Source organism: Pimephales promelas, chromosome 24 (genome assembly GCF_988280905.1).
Source record: "Pimephales promelas chromosome 24, fPimPro1.hap1.1, whole genome shotgun sequence".
NCBI classification, from domain to species: Eukaryota; Metazoa; Chordata; class Actinopteri; order Cypriniformes; family Leuciscidae; genus Pimephales; species Pimephales promelas.
The window spans coordinates 17,532,501-17,549,174 of NC_142792.1; the positions used below are offsets into that span (position 1 = coordinate 17,532,501).

At 38.7% G+C, this 16,674-nt stretch overlaps 2 protein-coding genes across 2 annotated transcripts in view; one reads left to right on the forward strand and one right to left on the reverse strand.

Annotated features, from left to right (window-relative positions):
* metap2a (methionyl aminopeptidase 2a) overlaps positions 1-5,236 on the forward strand; it is a 10,826-nt gene extending 5,590 nt beyond the window's left edge. Inside the window, exons 5-11 of the mRNA XM_039667605.2 lie at positions 715-876; positions 1,038-1,219; positions 2,419-2,513; positions 2,596-2,692; positions 2,776-2,879; positions 3,422-3,537; positions 4,543-5,236. Coding sequence (XP_039523539.2) covers positions 715-876; positions 1,038-1,219; positions 2,419-2,513; positions 2,596-2,692; positions 2,776-2,879; positions 3,422-3,537; positions 4,543-4,795 — 1,009 coding nt within the window. The 3' untranslated portion in view covers positions 4,796-5,236. The remainder of the gene's footprint in view (positions 1-714; positions 877-1,037; positions 1,220-2,418; positions 2,514-2,595; positions 2,693-2,775; positions 2,880-3,421; positions 3,538-4,542) is intronic.
* A 735-nt stretch (positions 5,237-5,971) lies between these two features.
* Positions 5,972-15,417, reverse strand: usp44 (ubiquitin specific peptidase 44). Its single transcript, XM_039668522.2, has 7 exons — positions 15,210-15,417; positions 13,211-13,473; positions 11,634-12,902; positions 9,713-9,908; positions 9,219-9,327; positions 8,938-9,143; positions 5,972-7,438 (listed from the first exon to the last, which is right to left on the reverse strand). The coding sequence occupies exons 2-7, from the start codon at positions 13,385-13,387 to the stop codon at positions 7,308-7,310; spliced, it is 2,088 nt and encodes a 695-aa protein (XP_039524456.2). The 5' UTR covers positions 13,388-13,473; positions 15,210-15,417; the 3' UTR covers positions 5,972-7,307.
* Positions 15,418-16,674: the final 1,257 nt, after the last annotated feature.

The following is a 16,674-nucleotide window of genomic DNA, read 5'->3' on the forward strand; positions in this document are numbered from 1 at the left end:
AGCCATCTTATAACCGTATAGATATTGGGAACTATATTCTCAGAAGGCGAAGCACTGCTACTTGGGCGGCAGCACGAGGAGAGTTTGTTCAGAGTTGGAGTAATAGAGTCAGCGGTTACTAGATAGTAAAAGCATAGTTTACAATCATGAGTGTTCGTTGTATTGTAAAGGTGGGGTGGTGATGGCGGCGCAGTGGATAAGACACATGCCTTTGGTGTGAGAGACCCGGGTTTGAATCCACTGTGTCCCTGGGCAAGACACTTAACTCCTAGTTCCTCCATAGGCATGCGTCCTCTCACATATATGGCAATTTTAAGTCTCTTTGGATAAAAAGCGTCAGCTAAATGTAAATGTAAAGAGCGACAATAAACAGGGGAGACCGGGTAATACCATGATGTTTTATACAATTCAAACCAAAAACGCTGACCTGATGAATCAATGGTTAAGTTGCTTGCTCTGGATATAGCGTTAGATCCAAACACACCTGCGTAATTTTGTCTCTTATTGGAATTAGGATGCTAGCTGTATCCATTTACAACCAGTCTTTGTGCTAAGCTAGGCTAGCAGTGCCTAGCTTAGAAAGACAGAAAGTCCGTAATGGCCTGAAGAAACATTTATATGTCCATCTTTAATAGTGTTTACATGATGGTGGATATTCTCAGGGTTAATAAATGTTCTCGCCACGTCATCTCAAGTGTTTTTTGGACCTCTCAGCACTAGCGCGGCTTGGAGAACGACCAGCGAGGAGAAGAAAATGATGGATAGAGCCAACGAGGAGATGTGGAATGATTTCCGGCAGGCGGCTGAAGCCCATCGGCAGGTGCGGCAATATGTGAAAAGCTGGATTAAACCTGGAATGACTATGATTGACATCTGGTGAGGACATTAATAGTGTGATTATTATTATTATTATTTTTTTTTTAAATATCAGTTGAAGTGGACCTTGAAGCCCAAGTGTCCAGTTTAGTTGGTAGATGTTTTGGTATTAGCGACAGCGCTCATAACCCATGTGTTTCTATGTGTTTTCTCTGGTTCAGCGAGCGCTTGGAGGACTGCAGTAGGAAGTTGATTAAAGAGAACGGTCTGAACGCAGGGCTGGCGTTTCCCACGGGCTGCTCGCTGAATAACTGTGCTGCTCACTACACACCCAACGCTGGAGACCCCACAGTCCTCCAGTACGACGACGTGTGCAAGATCGACTTCGGCACGCACATTAACGGTACCATCATGGATGATTTAAAAAAAGTAGCCTGCCTTTATGATAATAATAATAATAAGTAATAGTATTTTTAAACATAATTAAAAGCAATGTAGTTAAATTTGATAATAAATCACAAAGTACTTAATATAAAATCTGTGTAAAACTACGATGATGATTATAAAATATTAAAAATTTAAAGCAATGTAAAGTAATTAATATAAAATAAGAATTAAATGATGACGATTGGTTTTTAATACTACTACTAATAATTATTATTAGTAGTAGTATTATGAAACAATCATAATAATTAAAAGCCATGTAAAGTACATAATGTAAATTAAGAATTAAATTGACAATTGGCTTTAAATATTAATAATAGTTACTGTTGTTGCTGTTATACTTATTATGAAACAATAACATTTATTAAAAGCCATGCTAAGTACATAATATAAAATACGAATGAAATTGCCGCTTGGCTTTTAATAATAATATTTATTTTTATTATTACTATGAAACATTCACTATTAAAAAACAATATACAGTACTTGATACAATAATAATTAAATTATGATGATTGGATTTTATTATTATTATAATTAAACGGACATAATTAAAAACCATGCTAAGTACTTAATATAAAATAACAATTAAATTATGATGATGGTTGTTTTTTTTTACTACTCCTAATAATAATAGTCAGATATTATATAGAATATTATTAAAAGCCATGTAAACTTGATATACCATAATAATTAAATTATGATGATTTCATTTGCTTTTTAAAAATCATAATAATTAAAAGCCATTCAAATATTTGACACAATAAGAATTAAATTAGTATTATTATGACTCATAATGATGATAGTTGTTTGATTTGTATTAAATCAAATCGAAAATTGATTTATACAACAGTTAATTAAAAACCAATACAATCATATGTTTTAATAGAACATAATTTCAGCTGTACATAGAAAACCTTAGATATATTTGGCTGAATATGTTTCTTATTGTCTGAGAAATGCCTATTAGGAATTATTACGCATTTGATTTAATATTTTCACTGGAGAGTGGAGCGCTGGACAGTGAACTGAGTTAGATATAGACCTGTCGTGAGCTGCTTTTTTTTCTTTTTATCATAAGAAAGGATTCGTAAAGCGGTGGGAACAGTGTCGGCATTAATGAAAGTATTGACTGCACTGTGTGTGTGTGTGTTTCAGGCAGGATCATTGACTGTGCCTTCACTGTCACCTTCAATCCAAAGTATGACCGCTTGCTTGAGGCTGTGAGAGACGCTACCGACACAGGCATCAATGTGAGTGTGTGTGTGTGTGTGTGTGTGACCGACACCATAAATTAACGTGCGTGTGTGCAGAATTAACAATCTCTTTCCACAGTGTGCAGGTATAGATGTACGTCTTTGCGATGTTGGAGAATCAATACAGGAAGTGATGGAGTCGTACGAGGTTGAAATAGATGGGAAAACGTACCAAGGTATTGACTGAAATGGGGAATAATCATGCACATTCTTATTAATATTAATCTCAATCTAAAATAAATGTTGTGTGTTTCCTCAGTCAAACCTATCCGGAATCTGAACGGACACTCTATTGGTCAGTATCGGATACACGCTGGTAAAACCGTGCCTATAGTGAAGGGAGGAGAAGCCACCAGAATGGAGGTGTGTGTTTGTCGTTGAAGATGTCTGTGTCACTTTGTCTGGAATAGCATACTACTTTTATTAGTGTTATTAACGTCACATTCAGTTATGAATTACATAAATCTCGTAAATAATAGCCTGTATTTTCAATTCAATTTTTTTTTATTTTACATTTGTCTTGTCATATTGCCATTGTTTGAACTCTAAAACCTGAATGAAAACTGGAAAAGGCAAAGTGACAGTGTAGTATACTACTGTTTCAAACTTTGTTGCTTATGGGTTCATGTTCCTTTTATTTATTTTACTTTGTGTACAGTAGTATATAATTATCATGTGCAATTTAAACTTATTCAGTATTTTTTAAAGCCTCATTGGTTACTATTGTGTGCTAGCATGTATGCTAAAGCTAATTACACAAGCTGTGTAACTGATATCTGATAATCACAACTCAGGAACTTGTTGAAAATCTGAAAAGGCAATTTGTTACATACATCATCCTCTTTATTGAAAAAAAGATATGAAGTATTTTGACTGGCTCTCTGTTAATTTTCATTTACGTCCAGGAGGGGGATGTGTTCGCTATTGAGACGTTCGGCAGCACTGGTAAAGGAGTGGTGCACGATGACATGGACTGCTCCCATTACATGAAGAACTTTGATGTCGGACATGTGCCTATCAGGTATCAGCCATTCATAAATACACTACTAGTTCTGAAAGATCGCTTTCAGAAAAACTTTGTGATCTTAAAGGAATAGTTGTGACATCATGAGGAAAATCTGCTCAAATATATGGTTTTAAATTAGAATAAAGTGGTGCAGGGATGTATGGAAGCTTGTTTCTTTCACTGAATAAAACAAAGTAATTGTAACTTTTTATCAAAAAACTTTTTATCTGACTTTTCCGCGCAACTGCGAGTTTATAACTCGCAATTCTGACTTTTTCGCGCAACTGTGAGTTTATATCTAGCAATTATGACTTTTTTGAGCAACTGCAAGTTTATATCTCGCAATTCTGACTTTTTCGCGCAACTGCGAGTTTATAACTGGCAATTCTGACTTTTTCTCACAATTGCGAGTTTAAATCTCGCAATTCTGACTCTTTCGCGCAACTGCGAGTTTATATCTCAAAATTCTGACTTTTTCTCACAATTGCGAGTTTATATCGTAGAATTTCGAGCTTACGTCTTGAAGTTCTGACTTTCTCGCAATGTTGTTGTTTTTTTTTCTCTGGCAAATGCGAGTTTATATCTGGCAATTCCGACGTCTTTTCTCAGAATTTTTACATGTAAACTCGCAATTGCACGTAAAGTCCAATTATGAGGGGGAAAAAAAAATTTTCTCTCAGAATTTCGAGTTTATACCTCACAATTTTTAAAATTTAAGAAAATTTTGTGTGAACCGCTGGTAAAAACGTCTACCTTTTCTAACTGCAGCACTCATTACACAAGTGAAAATAAAATACAATAGTAAAATATTAACGGACAAGTACATTTTACTGAAGTTTGAAGCTCATAAAGTAATAGTTAATCCAGAAATTAAAATTCTGTTATTGTTCACTCGCTCTTCTGTCATTCCAAACCTGTAAAAAAGTAGACAGTTTGAAGAATGTTCAAACTGCTTTATTCTTTAAACCAGATTAATAAATGAAAAGAAACGTATTGTAACTTTTCATTAATGAACTTCAGGCTGCCCAGGGCAAAGCACTTGCTAAACGTGGTGAACGAGAACTTCAGCACCCTGGCGTTCTGCCGCCGCTGGCTCGACCGTTTGGGTGAAAGCAAATACCTGATGGCCCTGAAGAACCTGTGTGACCTGGGCATCATCGACCCCTACCCCCCTTTGTGTGACGCCAAGGGCTCGTACACGGCTCAGTTTGAACACACCATCCTGCTCAGGCCTACGTGCAAGGAAGTCGTGAGCCGTGGAGACGATTACTGAGACTTGCATATGTATGAACACACTCCAGTCCCATGCAAAAAAACAAAACAACAACAGGCATTCTTAAAAGAAGAAACTAGTTTAAACACTGAAATGCTATTTTGATCGTTCAGCATATACTGAGCTTTAAGTTAGGCAAACTACTATGCATGTGTACAAGCCGGTGCCCGAATTAAGTGAGCAAGACAAAACCTTTGTACTCTTTTGTGCTCTGTGCAGTGAAAGAGATCATGTAAAGTATGGCTGCTTGGCTTTACACGTCACTGAAGGGCTTTTGCAAGAAAAACAAATTCATCAGGTAGTCAGTCGTAATGCGCACAGCTTTTACAGTTTTGTTTTTTGGTATTTGTATATCAAATGGCTTTCTCATCTAGTAGCCTACCTATTACATTTTTAAGTTTGTTTTTTAAAAAGACAAAATAAACTGTACAATACTTCAAATCGTTTGTAGTTCTTTACATCATTGCAAAACTATTTTTTAGCATTATTCTTGAAATTATGATCATGTGGGTTTTATTAAGCGTTTTATTGCAAACTTAAATAATTGAAACTGAAAATAATTTCAAATAGAAGCTGTGACATGATGAGGAAACTCTGCTCAAGATATCAGGTTTTAAATAACAACTATGTAAATGTTATGCTGCAGTTTTCTCAATAGTTTTAAGTTTTTTTTAATTGTGAATCTCAAGAGACAACATATTTCATAGATAATGAATAGAATTTCACCAAAATTTCACGACAATCTTAAAAATGGTAAAGAAAACAGTTGGCAAGTTGTTTAGAAAAATGCAAAAATATTCTCCTTTTATTGAGGTAAATTTCTCTATGAATTGAGGTAACAATTTGCATAGTTTTACATCTATACTTGCTCAAATGATGAAAAAAAGAACAAACAAGATGTGGAAACTGTTAGATATTTGAGCAAGTGTGTATGTGTGTGTCTCACAAACGCATACATCCAACAAAATGTACAAACTAGAAAACGATCTACGCCACACACAGGCAATGTATACAGCATACATTGTCTTTTGCTGGTGAAAAAAAAAATCTTTTACATTTTCCTGTAAAATGGGAAAAAATATCTACCCAAATACCAGGTATAAAACTACATTCTGAGAAGGAGACAGAAAACTTCCTGAATCGACTCTTGGTTTAAAGTCTCAACATAGTTAACTCTTTTCCCGCCATTAAAGCACGTTTTGCATCTCCGTCTTTCCGGAACACACCAAGCCGACTGTCGTTGGCCAAAAAGATGACCTTGAACACACCAAAGGGACTCAAGTCGACTATCGCGAGTTCTGCGCCAGCGTGCAAGTAAATATCTCGTTACACATCAGCAGGTATTAATATTCTATCGTCGTCTAAATGGGAAACCAAACTAAAACTGCAGATATACAAAGTAGCGCTTGCTTACCAATTTGAATATCGTTCACGCGGATTACTTTCTTCTTTCTAGTCGGCTCATGTAAATATGAAAATATTTGTGTTTACAAATGTTTAGTTTAGATTTAAAAAAAAAAAAAAAAAGACAAAACGAAAACCTAAGCCGGCTGACGCGTTTGGTGTGTCCCGTCCTTTAAACGGTAAGGGTTATGATATCCTCTGAAAGATTCTCGTGATCAAAACACGGGCGAATAGGAAACAGAAACAAGCGATAACATATCTATATGTAAAATAACGCGATCATCAACATTAAACCGCATATAAATAAAAACTAATATTACTGAATGAAATGTCGAAATGAAGCATTGAGGGACTCGATCCACTTCATCTGTTTTAATCATAGTTCTGAATCCCATCTTGACGTAGTCTGACAAAAACAAGGTTTTCACAGTTTTTTGCTCAAAATGTTGCCGTTTTTTATGAAACTTACCCACATTCAATTGTGTGAATGCATGAAGCTAGGATAAAAAGGGTTTTTTTTGTTGTTAAAAAGCAAAGGCTCCGTTCTGTTTGATATGTTGCCTGTTCAGACATTCACCAAAATATTCTAAGGCCTTGAAACTTTTGTGAAAATGATCAAAAAACCTGGTGTTGACTTTCTTTTCTTTTTTTTTTAGCTGGCGGGGAAAAGAGTTAAACTGATTTGACTTGGCAGGGCACTTTAAAAATATGTCTGAAGATATTAAAACACTTTTAATATGAAGAGAGAAAACATCGTTTCTTACACTTTCTTTCATACTGACGCTACGAACACATTCAAAACTCAACTTTGGTTTGATGACATCAATCAGGGAAACACAAGAGACACTAATGAGGACATTGATGCTTCCGACTCGGACAATCTCGCATCTCTTCGTACACACAAACGAACGCTACAATCACTGCATGAATGCCTCCTACCAAAATCTGTCAGTTGAATAACTTTAAGGCAAAAGTGTGCGTGACAAAAACATACTCTCCACATTTGCTGTACACTAGAAAAAGGAGACAAGCTAACCCGTCTCAAAACGATATCAACAGAATGTACAAAACAAACAGTCTCTGCGGTTGACTGGCTACTCAGCGGAGGTCAGAGGTCACTGGCTTTGCTTTTGTCCTGAGAGTTTCTCTGTGTGTAGAAGAGAATGTAAGCCTGGGCCTTACACACTTCCTCCACGGCACACACACTCAGTTTAGAGTCGTTACAGTGCACCCAAAACCCTGAGAAGAAAGAGAATAGGTTGCATTAATGACAAAAATACAAACTTCTACCTGAATAGATTTGACAACTTCATTTAAACTTGCAAAAAAACTAAAAACAAACCCTTGACTAAGTTCATTTTAAATGTTTCAATTTAAATTAGTGCTGTCAAACGATTAAAATATTTAATTGCGATTAATGTCATAGTTAACTCGCGATTAATCACACATTTTTATCTATTGTCTCTATAAATGTCTTTTTTATATAATTTATATCTATAAATGTCTCTTGATTTCTTTTTGTCCCATTATTTTTTTCTCATTTTAATGCTCTTATCAACATGGAAAAGTGGATCAGCTTGCTTTGTGCAAATGTTTTTGACTGCAACGTTTAACGTTACTGTGTTCAAAATCACACTAGAATTCTCACTTGGAGCAAGTAATCTCTCACACAATGTAACACTGTTAATCAATAAAAGGGTGAAAGAAATACTGACGAGGTCCTGATATTGACGAGGGGGCGGAGAATTCGCATCAGCGCATCAACAAAAATTCGCATCAACAAAACACACAGATCACTTGGTCTTGTCAATGCAATTTGGCAACTTTTAAAAGTAAACTTTCCATTCAGAATCTTATTGGCATCCATTTCGACATCTCGCGCTCGTCATCCACTCAAAACGTAACGTTAACCAACTATTTGGCCGGCTCGCAAGCCCAAACGAGTGTGTGCGGCGTACCTGTTGTTTTGCAAAAAGACCGTTTATCGCGCGATAAAAAAAATCGACGGCGTTAAAATGGGTTTGCGTTAACGCTGTTAATAACACATTTAACTGACAGCCCTAGTTTAAATATAAATATAATTAAAGTCCTCCTGTGGTGAAAATCAGACTTTGACTTTGTTTATAGGTCTATGTGGTATTTTTAATATGCTTTAAGACAAACCATGTGCAAATTCATAAGTCAACAGCATTGTTGTTGAGGATTTTCTCCTTAAAACTGCCGTGAACCAAAACAGGCTCAAAAACGCGGTTTGAAATCGCTGGTGTTTCTGACATCACAAACTACCTTGTAACCAATCACGACAATGTTTGATCGAGTGGATCTCCTCGAGCTATTTAGCATATTCACAGAACCACGTTTACTAAAAGCAAGGGTGTAGAGTTACATTCAAGCTATTATTATTTATATTTTACACATTATGTAAGTTTGGTAGCATCTGTACTTACGCTTATGCACTTACAAAGGAAGTCTATTCCGGAGCATTTAAAAGCATAAATGTACTTATTATAAAGTGATTATGATGTGTTTTTTGAGCTTTATAATGCTATAAATGGTCCTTTCATGAAGGGACTACTTTTCTATGCAGATGTACTTCTGGTTATGCGTTTACACTAGTAATGTCATTTCTGGTACACTTTCACAAGTCAAACAGAAGTACCATGCATACCTTTTTACAAATAAAATATTGCATGCAAAACAGATTGACCGACTGGACTAAGAAAAGAAGAACGTTTTACCTCCTTCCGTATTATAACAAAAGGCAGTGTAGTGGCCGGAGCCGAATCCCTTCCCATGGTGCATGACGACAGCAGAGAGTTGGTAGAGGAAGTGTTGCGGGTGGGGTAAGTTACTGGAGTCTTTGCAGCAGTACGGTTCCATGTTCAGCTCCTGCTCAAACTGAACGTGCACGCCAATCTTCTCCCTGTGGTTTCGCCCGGACCACCTAAACACAAACGTACATGTTAACATCTGACTTGTCTTTGGGAAAATCAAGGATTTCATGTGCTTGTGTGGATACCTGAAGCGTTTGAGGTGCAGTCTGAGAACATGAGGCAGTTTGTGAACCATCAACTGTTTTTGAGCTTCAGTCAAGACCACTTGCTTTGAACAGAATCGCCGTCGTTTGCCTTGAAGAGACAGAAAAACAAGAACTTTTTGATGACCGAGGAGCGTTAAACCTTTAAGGTAAAACTTAAAAGTGAAGTGCGTTCTAATTTTATCCCAGTTAAATGTTTAGTCAAAGCCATTATGAAGAATGTAAAAACTGATGATTTCAAAATATTGCGTGGCTTGACGAGAGCTTTAGGCTCGGTTAAATATGTGAGTTGGGAAGGGGGTTATCTATTTAACTGGCCAATTGAAGACGAGCAGTGGGGTGCGGGGGAAAAACCCCTGCAGAAATAACACACTTCACTTTTGAGTGCCATGATATCCCTTTCAAGTTCCAGGCTATTTATTATCCTGTAATGTTTCCCTACAGTCACATTACATGTTGGCGTGTTTCCAACTCACTGTTGCAGTGGTCGCAAGCATATATGGCTCCCTCCAAAGCCTCAGTCTCTGTAAACTTGGCCAGCATCTCCGTCAACCCACATGGAACCAGTGCCGCATCCTTACTGTTGCTGTGATAACGTTCCGGAAATTCCAGAGAAAGATCCCAGAAGGGCTCTATCGTGTTTGAGCGATGATCACACGCTAAACACCTCACCTACAAGAAGAGACAAAGGCATTTTTAGCCAAACTGAATGTTAAATGTGTAAAAATGCTTAAAGAAGAAACAATGTCAATTACGTGAACACAAATTAAATCAAGCGTGCGCACGTAGAAGAATAGGAAAATTGTCAGACAATGCAACCCTGAGAATACAACAGGTGCAAGTGTAAACAGTGTTCTTCTTGGTCCTATGCCACATGCCGCCCTAAGCCCTTGTCGTCCTTCACAATTCTGCATAGACTGTGGGGTAGTCGTTTCTTTGATGTGCACTTTGCAGCTTCAACAGGAGGGGCGCTTGTGAGCACCCCTCTGAAACCTAGAAATGTCAAATGGGACACCATATGGCAGGGTGTAGAGTAGACTCCTACTCCTGGAGGGCCACTGTCCTGCAGAGTTCAGCTCCAACCCCAATAAAACACCAGAAGCAGCGCGCCCGCCGACCCCCCCCCCCCCCCCCCCCCCCAAAAAAAATGCATATCTACCCATTTATCATAAAAGAAATCCATACACCAGGGGGTTGATGAAGGCCTTCTGAAGCGAAGGGGTTTTGTAAGAAATACCCATATTTATAAGCTGTAATCTCTGGCTTCTGGTAATAGCCATACGCGAGTTGAACTCCAGTGGAAGAGTGACCTCTGACCTGACGTTGGATTTAGGAGTAGCGCAAGCCAAGTCCTTGACTCCTTTTAGGCAAGTAATGCCACTCGGCCGCCATCTTGGCAACGCCTCCGGGCAGCTATTTTGGACTAACAAGACTCCCAGGCTCCTAACTAAATTAATGGGCAGAGACTCAGAACTGCACTTTCACAGGTCTCCAGGACATAAAAACTGCTTGTATAGAAACAGTAATAACATATGATAAAAATCGCTGAAAAAGTTTGATGACTTTGCCCCAAAATAAGGTTTAAAACACCTTTTCCCCCCACAGGTTATACTCAGGGTTCTCTGTTGTGCGCGCACTACTACTCGCTCGCTCTAGATTCCGGGAATATAGTAATATATTTTCCGCTGTCGCAAACCTCAACTCGGTGGAACCAGACGATAGGCTTACATGTTTCCCCGCTTGACTGTTAAAAGCAGACGATTGGCTTTCCAGCGGGAGGGAACCGCCATCTTTGGTGTTACGGGTTTTCCCTATATAGTTGTATTAAGGATTGAGGAAGTGGCATGTCTCTATATAAATAGTCTCTGCGTAAGCTTAGGTTAGTGTAGACGACTCTCGCGGTTCAAACAGGGCTGGGGAACAAACTCAAGCTCATCCGACATTTGTCTTTAAAAATTCTCATTTTAGACTTCTAATTCCGGACCGGTGTTTGTTTTGGTGTATCCTCCATGCTTCCGCGTTCGTCAGTATGTCAAGGGTCGTCTCAGAGGTCACTCTTCCGCTGGAACTAGACTCGTGTACCGGAATCCAGTTATTATAGTTTATAAAGTTATAAATATGGATATTTTCCTTACATAAACGCATCGCTTCAGAAGGCATTCATTAACCCTTAAAGCTTACTACAACTCCGATTGTGTTTGGATGAACAGAAGAAAGTCACACACACCTAGGATGGCTTGAAGGCGAGTAAATATAGAATAATTTTCAATTTTGGTTGAACCAACACTTTAAGCACCCTTGCAGTGCTTTGACTAAGTCTGTGTAACTGCATAGAGTTTGTTGCTGACCTAATGTTTCATGTTAATCAACTGATGTGATTATCTGGAAACCCATTACCTGACTGAGGAGCTGGCCATGAAAGATGGTGTTGACCACACTGAGCACTTGTTTGATAAGCCGTCTCTGATTGGCTGGAACAGTTGCAGGTGTAAGCGTTCTGGTCCGTTCCAGCTCATGCTGGACTTTATCTAAGAGTTCGCAAAGAAATTCCTGTGCATCCTGCTGTCCATAACCCCGGAAGGCCGGGATCAGCTGCCACACGGAGTGCAGCATTGCAAATGGGGACACCAGAGCCCACTTGCCTGACCACATAACCTGGAACAGTGTGTGTAACTCGTGACAAAGCGAGATGTGTTTGGAGCTGGGCTCCTTGGGTTGTATGAGCTCCATGTTTCGTGAACGGGAGGCCCCTCCGCTGAGCCCCGACCACTGGGTAGAGGCTTTGGGCTGGGTCACGCGCTGAGCCGAGAGTCCTAACTTGCGGCTGACGGCAGAGGCTAGCAGTTCCAGCGCCTGGTTCAGGTCCAGTCTCAAAAAGCACTCCCGGAATACATGCAGGTGACTCAGAACTTGCAAAATCGAGTTCATGTAGCAAGTATTGCCAAGATTGCGCAAACCCGTCACGCCTGGAGTTACGGTGGGTCGCCGTTTGATAGGCGAATCCCCTGTTTTAGGGGGTTGAGCCCGGGGCCGTTTGGCCTTGGCTTGTGGACGCTGCCTCTGTTGAGGCGTTCTCTCTCTAGGAGTTCGTGAAGTACGGGTGGGGACGCGAGCAGGAGCAGACCTACGCCTCACAGATTTGGTTCTATTGGCCGGCACTGCCGCGGGATCCGCAGAGTCTGCCTTTAGGCTCTGCCGACGAATCCGACGGCTCTTCCTCGGAGGTGCGCTTTCCAGCTCCTCTTTGAGCTGCCGTTTGAGCTGCCGCCGCCTTTCCCGCGCCTCCCGCTTCCTCTCCTCCTCTTCTTCCTGCTGCCGCTCCTCCTCCAATCGCGTCCTCCCCCGGTCCGTTTGCACAAACCACAAGCGGAACACGCGACCAATCAGAGTGCGGCGCCGGTGCCACAGCGCCGTGAACATGCGGTCCTCGTCGCGTAACTGCAGCTCCTGCGTGCTGGTTGACAGCGGGTCTCCGGCGGCGGACGATGAGCGCAAGGTGCGCCCGCTGCGCGTGGTGACTTCATAGCACTGGCTCTTAATGGCGCTTAGCGTGCTACGCAGTAGCTTTAAATCACCCGTGGCATTATCATTCAGCACGTAGTCGTCGCACAAGTAGCAGTAAACATACAATTCATTCACCTCCAGGGCCAAAGGGTGATGCTGCTCCTATGAACAAATCACACTTCAATTGAATACAATATCTACATCCTTAGAAGACAGTGTGATAAGTTTAAAAAACTTTTTTATGGATATTCACGTTTATATCTAAAGGTAAAGTGCATAATTTCAAGATCAACCAATAAATTACTTGATGCTGCAATTTAAGCTGAGATGGGAGCAAGCATTTTAATGTAAAAAAAAAAGAAAATCAATACTTTTTTCCTCAAAAGTAAACTAAATTTAACTATTTGGTGCTGCATGTATTATTTACATGGTTTTACACAATACATCAATGACATGTATGTAACACATACCTTAAAGTGCTGAAGAGCGTGTTCTTCTATGTAGCGTCCGCACGCTACGTGTGAACAGCTGAGACATGCCCACACTGACTCTGTGGTGTTGCAGTCCACACAGTGCCATTTCTGCGGGTTTAGGATCGAGTGGTCCTGCGCGAGTCTTAGGCGACCCACGTGCTTACACCTGTCCATCACAGTCAGTCACTGCCCCTCTTCACATCACCGTGGTGACGGCAGCCAGCAGCGAAACCAGCTCCTCCCAAGGCATGATGGTTAATCTGCAGCAAAAAAAAAAAAAAGAGAAGATGGATGCATGTTGTTTTAAAGACATATCATTCATTATTCCAGTACACACACAACCATTTTAAAGGTCGGTAAGATTTGTTTCTTTTTAAAGTGACAGTAACAACTTTATCATTCTTACAAAAATGTAAAAATTAAATTTCTGTATATAAGAATGTACCATGTTTTCCACATGCAAATCAGCATATTAGAATGATTTCTGGAGGATCATGTGACACTGAAGACTAGAGTAATGATCCTGAAAATTCAGCTTTGCCTCACAGGAACAAATTAGATTGTTACATACTGTATATACAATAGAAAAGTTATTTTAAATTACAATAATAATATTTTAAAATTTGTATGTATTTTATCAAATAAATGCAGCCTTTGTGAGTATAGAAAACTTCTCTTATAAAAATAAATGTATCAACCCCTTTTGGACGGTGGTGAATGTGTGACGGTACAAGCCAAGGTCTTCTTCAGTAATTTGTGACTTAGTGATTCTGTATCAAATTAACTCTGAGATAGACAGTGTACATTATATCATATGAAGACAGCAACTTAACACAACCATCATCATAAAACTATTGCTCAAGAGCATGGTTGATCTGACACAACAGGAGGAAAAATCTATTTCCGTCATTACATACACTAATAAGAGCGACCACATAGAAACTAACAATGTCTGTATTTCTAAAGTATTACCTAGGTAGAGTGAATTGCACCATACAGAGTGATTACCATTTCAAGGTCTTCCAAGGTAATTCAAAAAGTATTATCATTATCAAGATCCAACCATTGTATACAACCAAACCAACTGGAAATACTGTAGTATTTTGAAACATCACTATATTTAAGGGGTATATTCAAATAAAATGGTATTTAGATGTCACTCAAAATACCACAGTATTTACATGGCACATGTAATGGTATATGCATGTTTAAAAAAAGTATTCCCTATGGTGTTGTACAAAAAACACGACAGTATTTTTGATGCTTCAATAGAATCCCCTTATTTTAAAACTTAAATAAGGCACCTTAAACATCAGTAAATAACTGGCTTCGCATGTAAACAACTCGGCTTACGCAAAGGCAAATGTCCCTTATTTAGCTTCACAGATGCCTGATAATCTGTGTCACGTCCAAAATAACACTCAGCTCCTCGGGGGCCCACGTGTGTTTAACAAAAACAAACTAGTCACACTAGTAATATACCTAGTTTGTTGGCATTAGTCTTATTTAGAAGGTTGAATATGCCTATGGTACATTGCTTTTGTAAAAGTTGTTTTTGCACAGTCAGTACTTGTCTTTATCACTCTGCTTTTACGCGGATTCAATTCTGGTATCGTATTTAATCGAGGATAGACAACCAAATTGATCTCATTTCACTAGTTAAACTCAGTTTGACTTTGAAGGTGTTTAGGCGCGCGAATGGTGAATGATGATTGGTGGCGCTAACTAACTCCTTCGTCTATGGTTTCAAAGAGCTAACCCGGTTAACAGCTGAGCTCAGAGCAGCAGCTCAGCCTTTTTAGTGTCTCTAATGAGCCTGTTATAGAGGAAAGTTAACCAACACACGGGATGCTAGTGTGCTAATGCTAAAATTACACAGCGCAAGAGTGAGACTGAGGTGCTGGGCGAGTGAAATACACTGATTGTGTTTTATTTCCGCCACTGGTGTAAACGCGATTAGTTCGGAGCTGTTTAAAATAGGTGATATTTCACTAACCTGATTTTTCGTCAAGCACTGGTTACTTCTGTGGCACATCAGCGAGCGCCATCTTGTCTACACTTGTCGCGTGGAGTGGAGTGTCCCTCTGTGACGTCATGCCGGAGAGCCCACGCGAGCCGGTGTCCAGACCTCTCAAAACAAAAGAGTCGTGTTTAATATCTTGAAATTGATATTCAGACTCAAATAAAGTAGAAACACGATAAGGGCGAGTGAGCCAGATTAAACAGTATGTATGATTACTAATGTTGACGTGTCAGTCGGAGTCAGTCACCGCAACACTTTCACATACTCACTCAATCTCACTCGTCCTCGTGTGGAAACGAAACAATTGAATAATAATAATACTTTTATAATATGTAATGATTTCATCTCTATATTACACACACACACACACACACACACACAGTATAGAATTTCCTCGTATTCACCGTATGTCAATTGAATAGAGATAATACTACGTCATTCTAATTCTAGTATGTGAATTATGAATTTGTATCGACATTTAAAGGTACTAAATATAAATATATAATATATAACAGTGATTCTTGGGAATTTGGATAAAACAGGTTTTAATTTTGAAAATAAAAAGTTAGTTAAATTACAAAATCTAAAGGTATATCATTATAAAGCAAGGTCTTGGCTGTTCAGCAATGCACCGGTGCAACCTCCTCATTTTGTATTTTTTTCATAAAATAGGCGTTTCTCCAGTTATCACTTTGTTTTTGTCAACACCGTCAGACAAAATAAATAGCAAATTATTTTTTATTTGTTTGGTCTAATATGTATTTAGAATTTTTAAATCATTATCTGGCATTCTTGGTACACATATATGCTGTTAAATGTTGAATATTCACTTTTGTTCATTTTTTATACTGTTTTGCGTGTACTCCTTTAAAAGATATAACATCATACAACATTTACTTTAAGCCTAAATAGAAAAATTAATGTTGTTTTACTTAACAAACATATTTTTGTATTAAAAGAGACTATTACTTTAATAACTCAACAGCACTGAAGAATCATATTTCAAGTATATTCATTTAAAACCAATAAAACTCCCTCTGACGGTGGTGACTTTAGAACTGACGGTGGTGACATTAATCTGACGGTGGTGACTGTGACTCTTTACAACATACAATTCCACAATGTATACCACTCAAGTCAATCAATTCTTGCTTAACAACTTCATTTAACTCTTTGGTCCAAAAAATAACAATCTTGAGCACTGTGATAAACATTTTTTTCCTTTTATGAGGTATTCCTCATTTAACTCTGCCTCACTGTGTATTTTCTCTCTCAGCTTTTTTTGGTATTCCCTGTTTCTTCTCCTTCTCTCCTCTATATAGCTGCTGCCTAGCCATAACTTTCGAAAATACATAAAGTCAAAGTTGAGTGTAATGACTATGAAATTGGGGGTAATTACAGCGAATGTTAGATTTGTTTAAATGATGTCATGCCATTT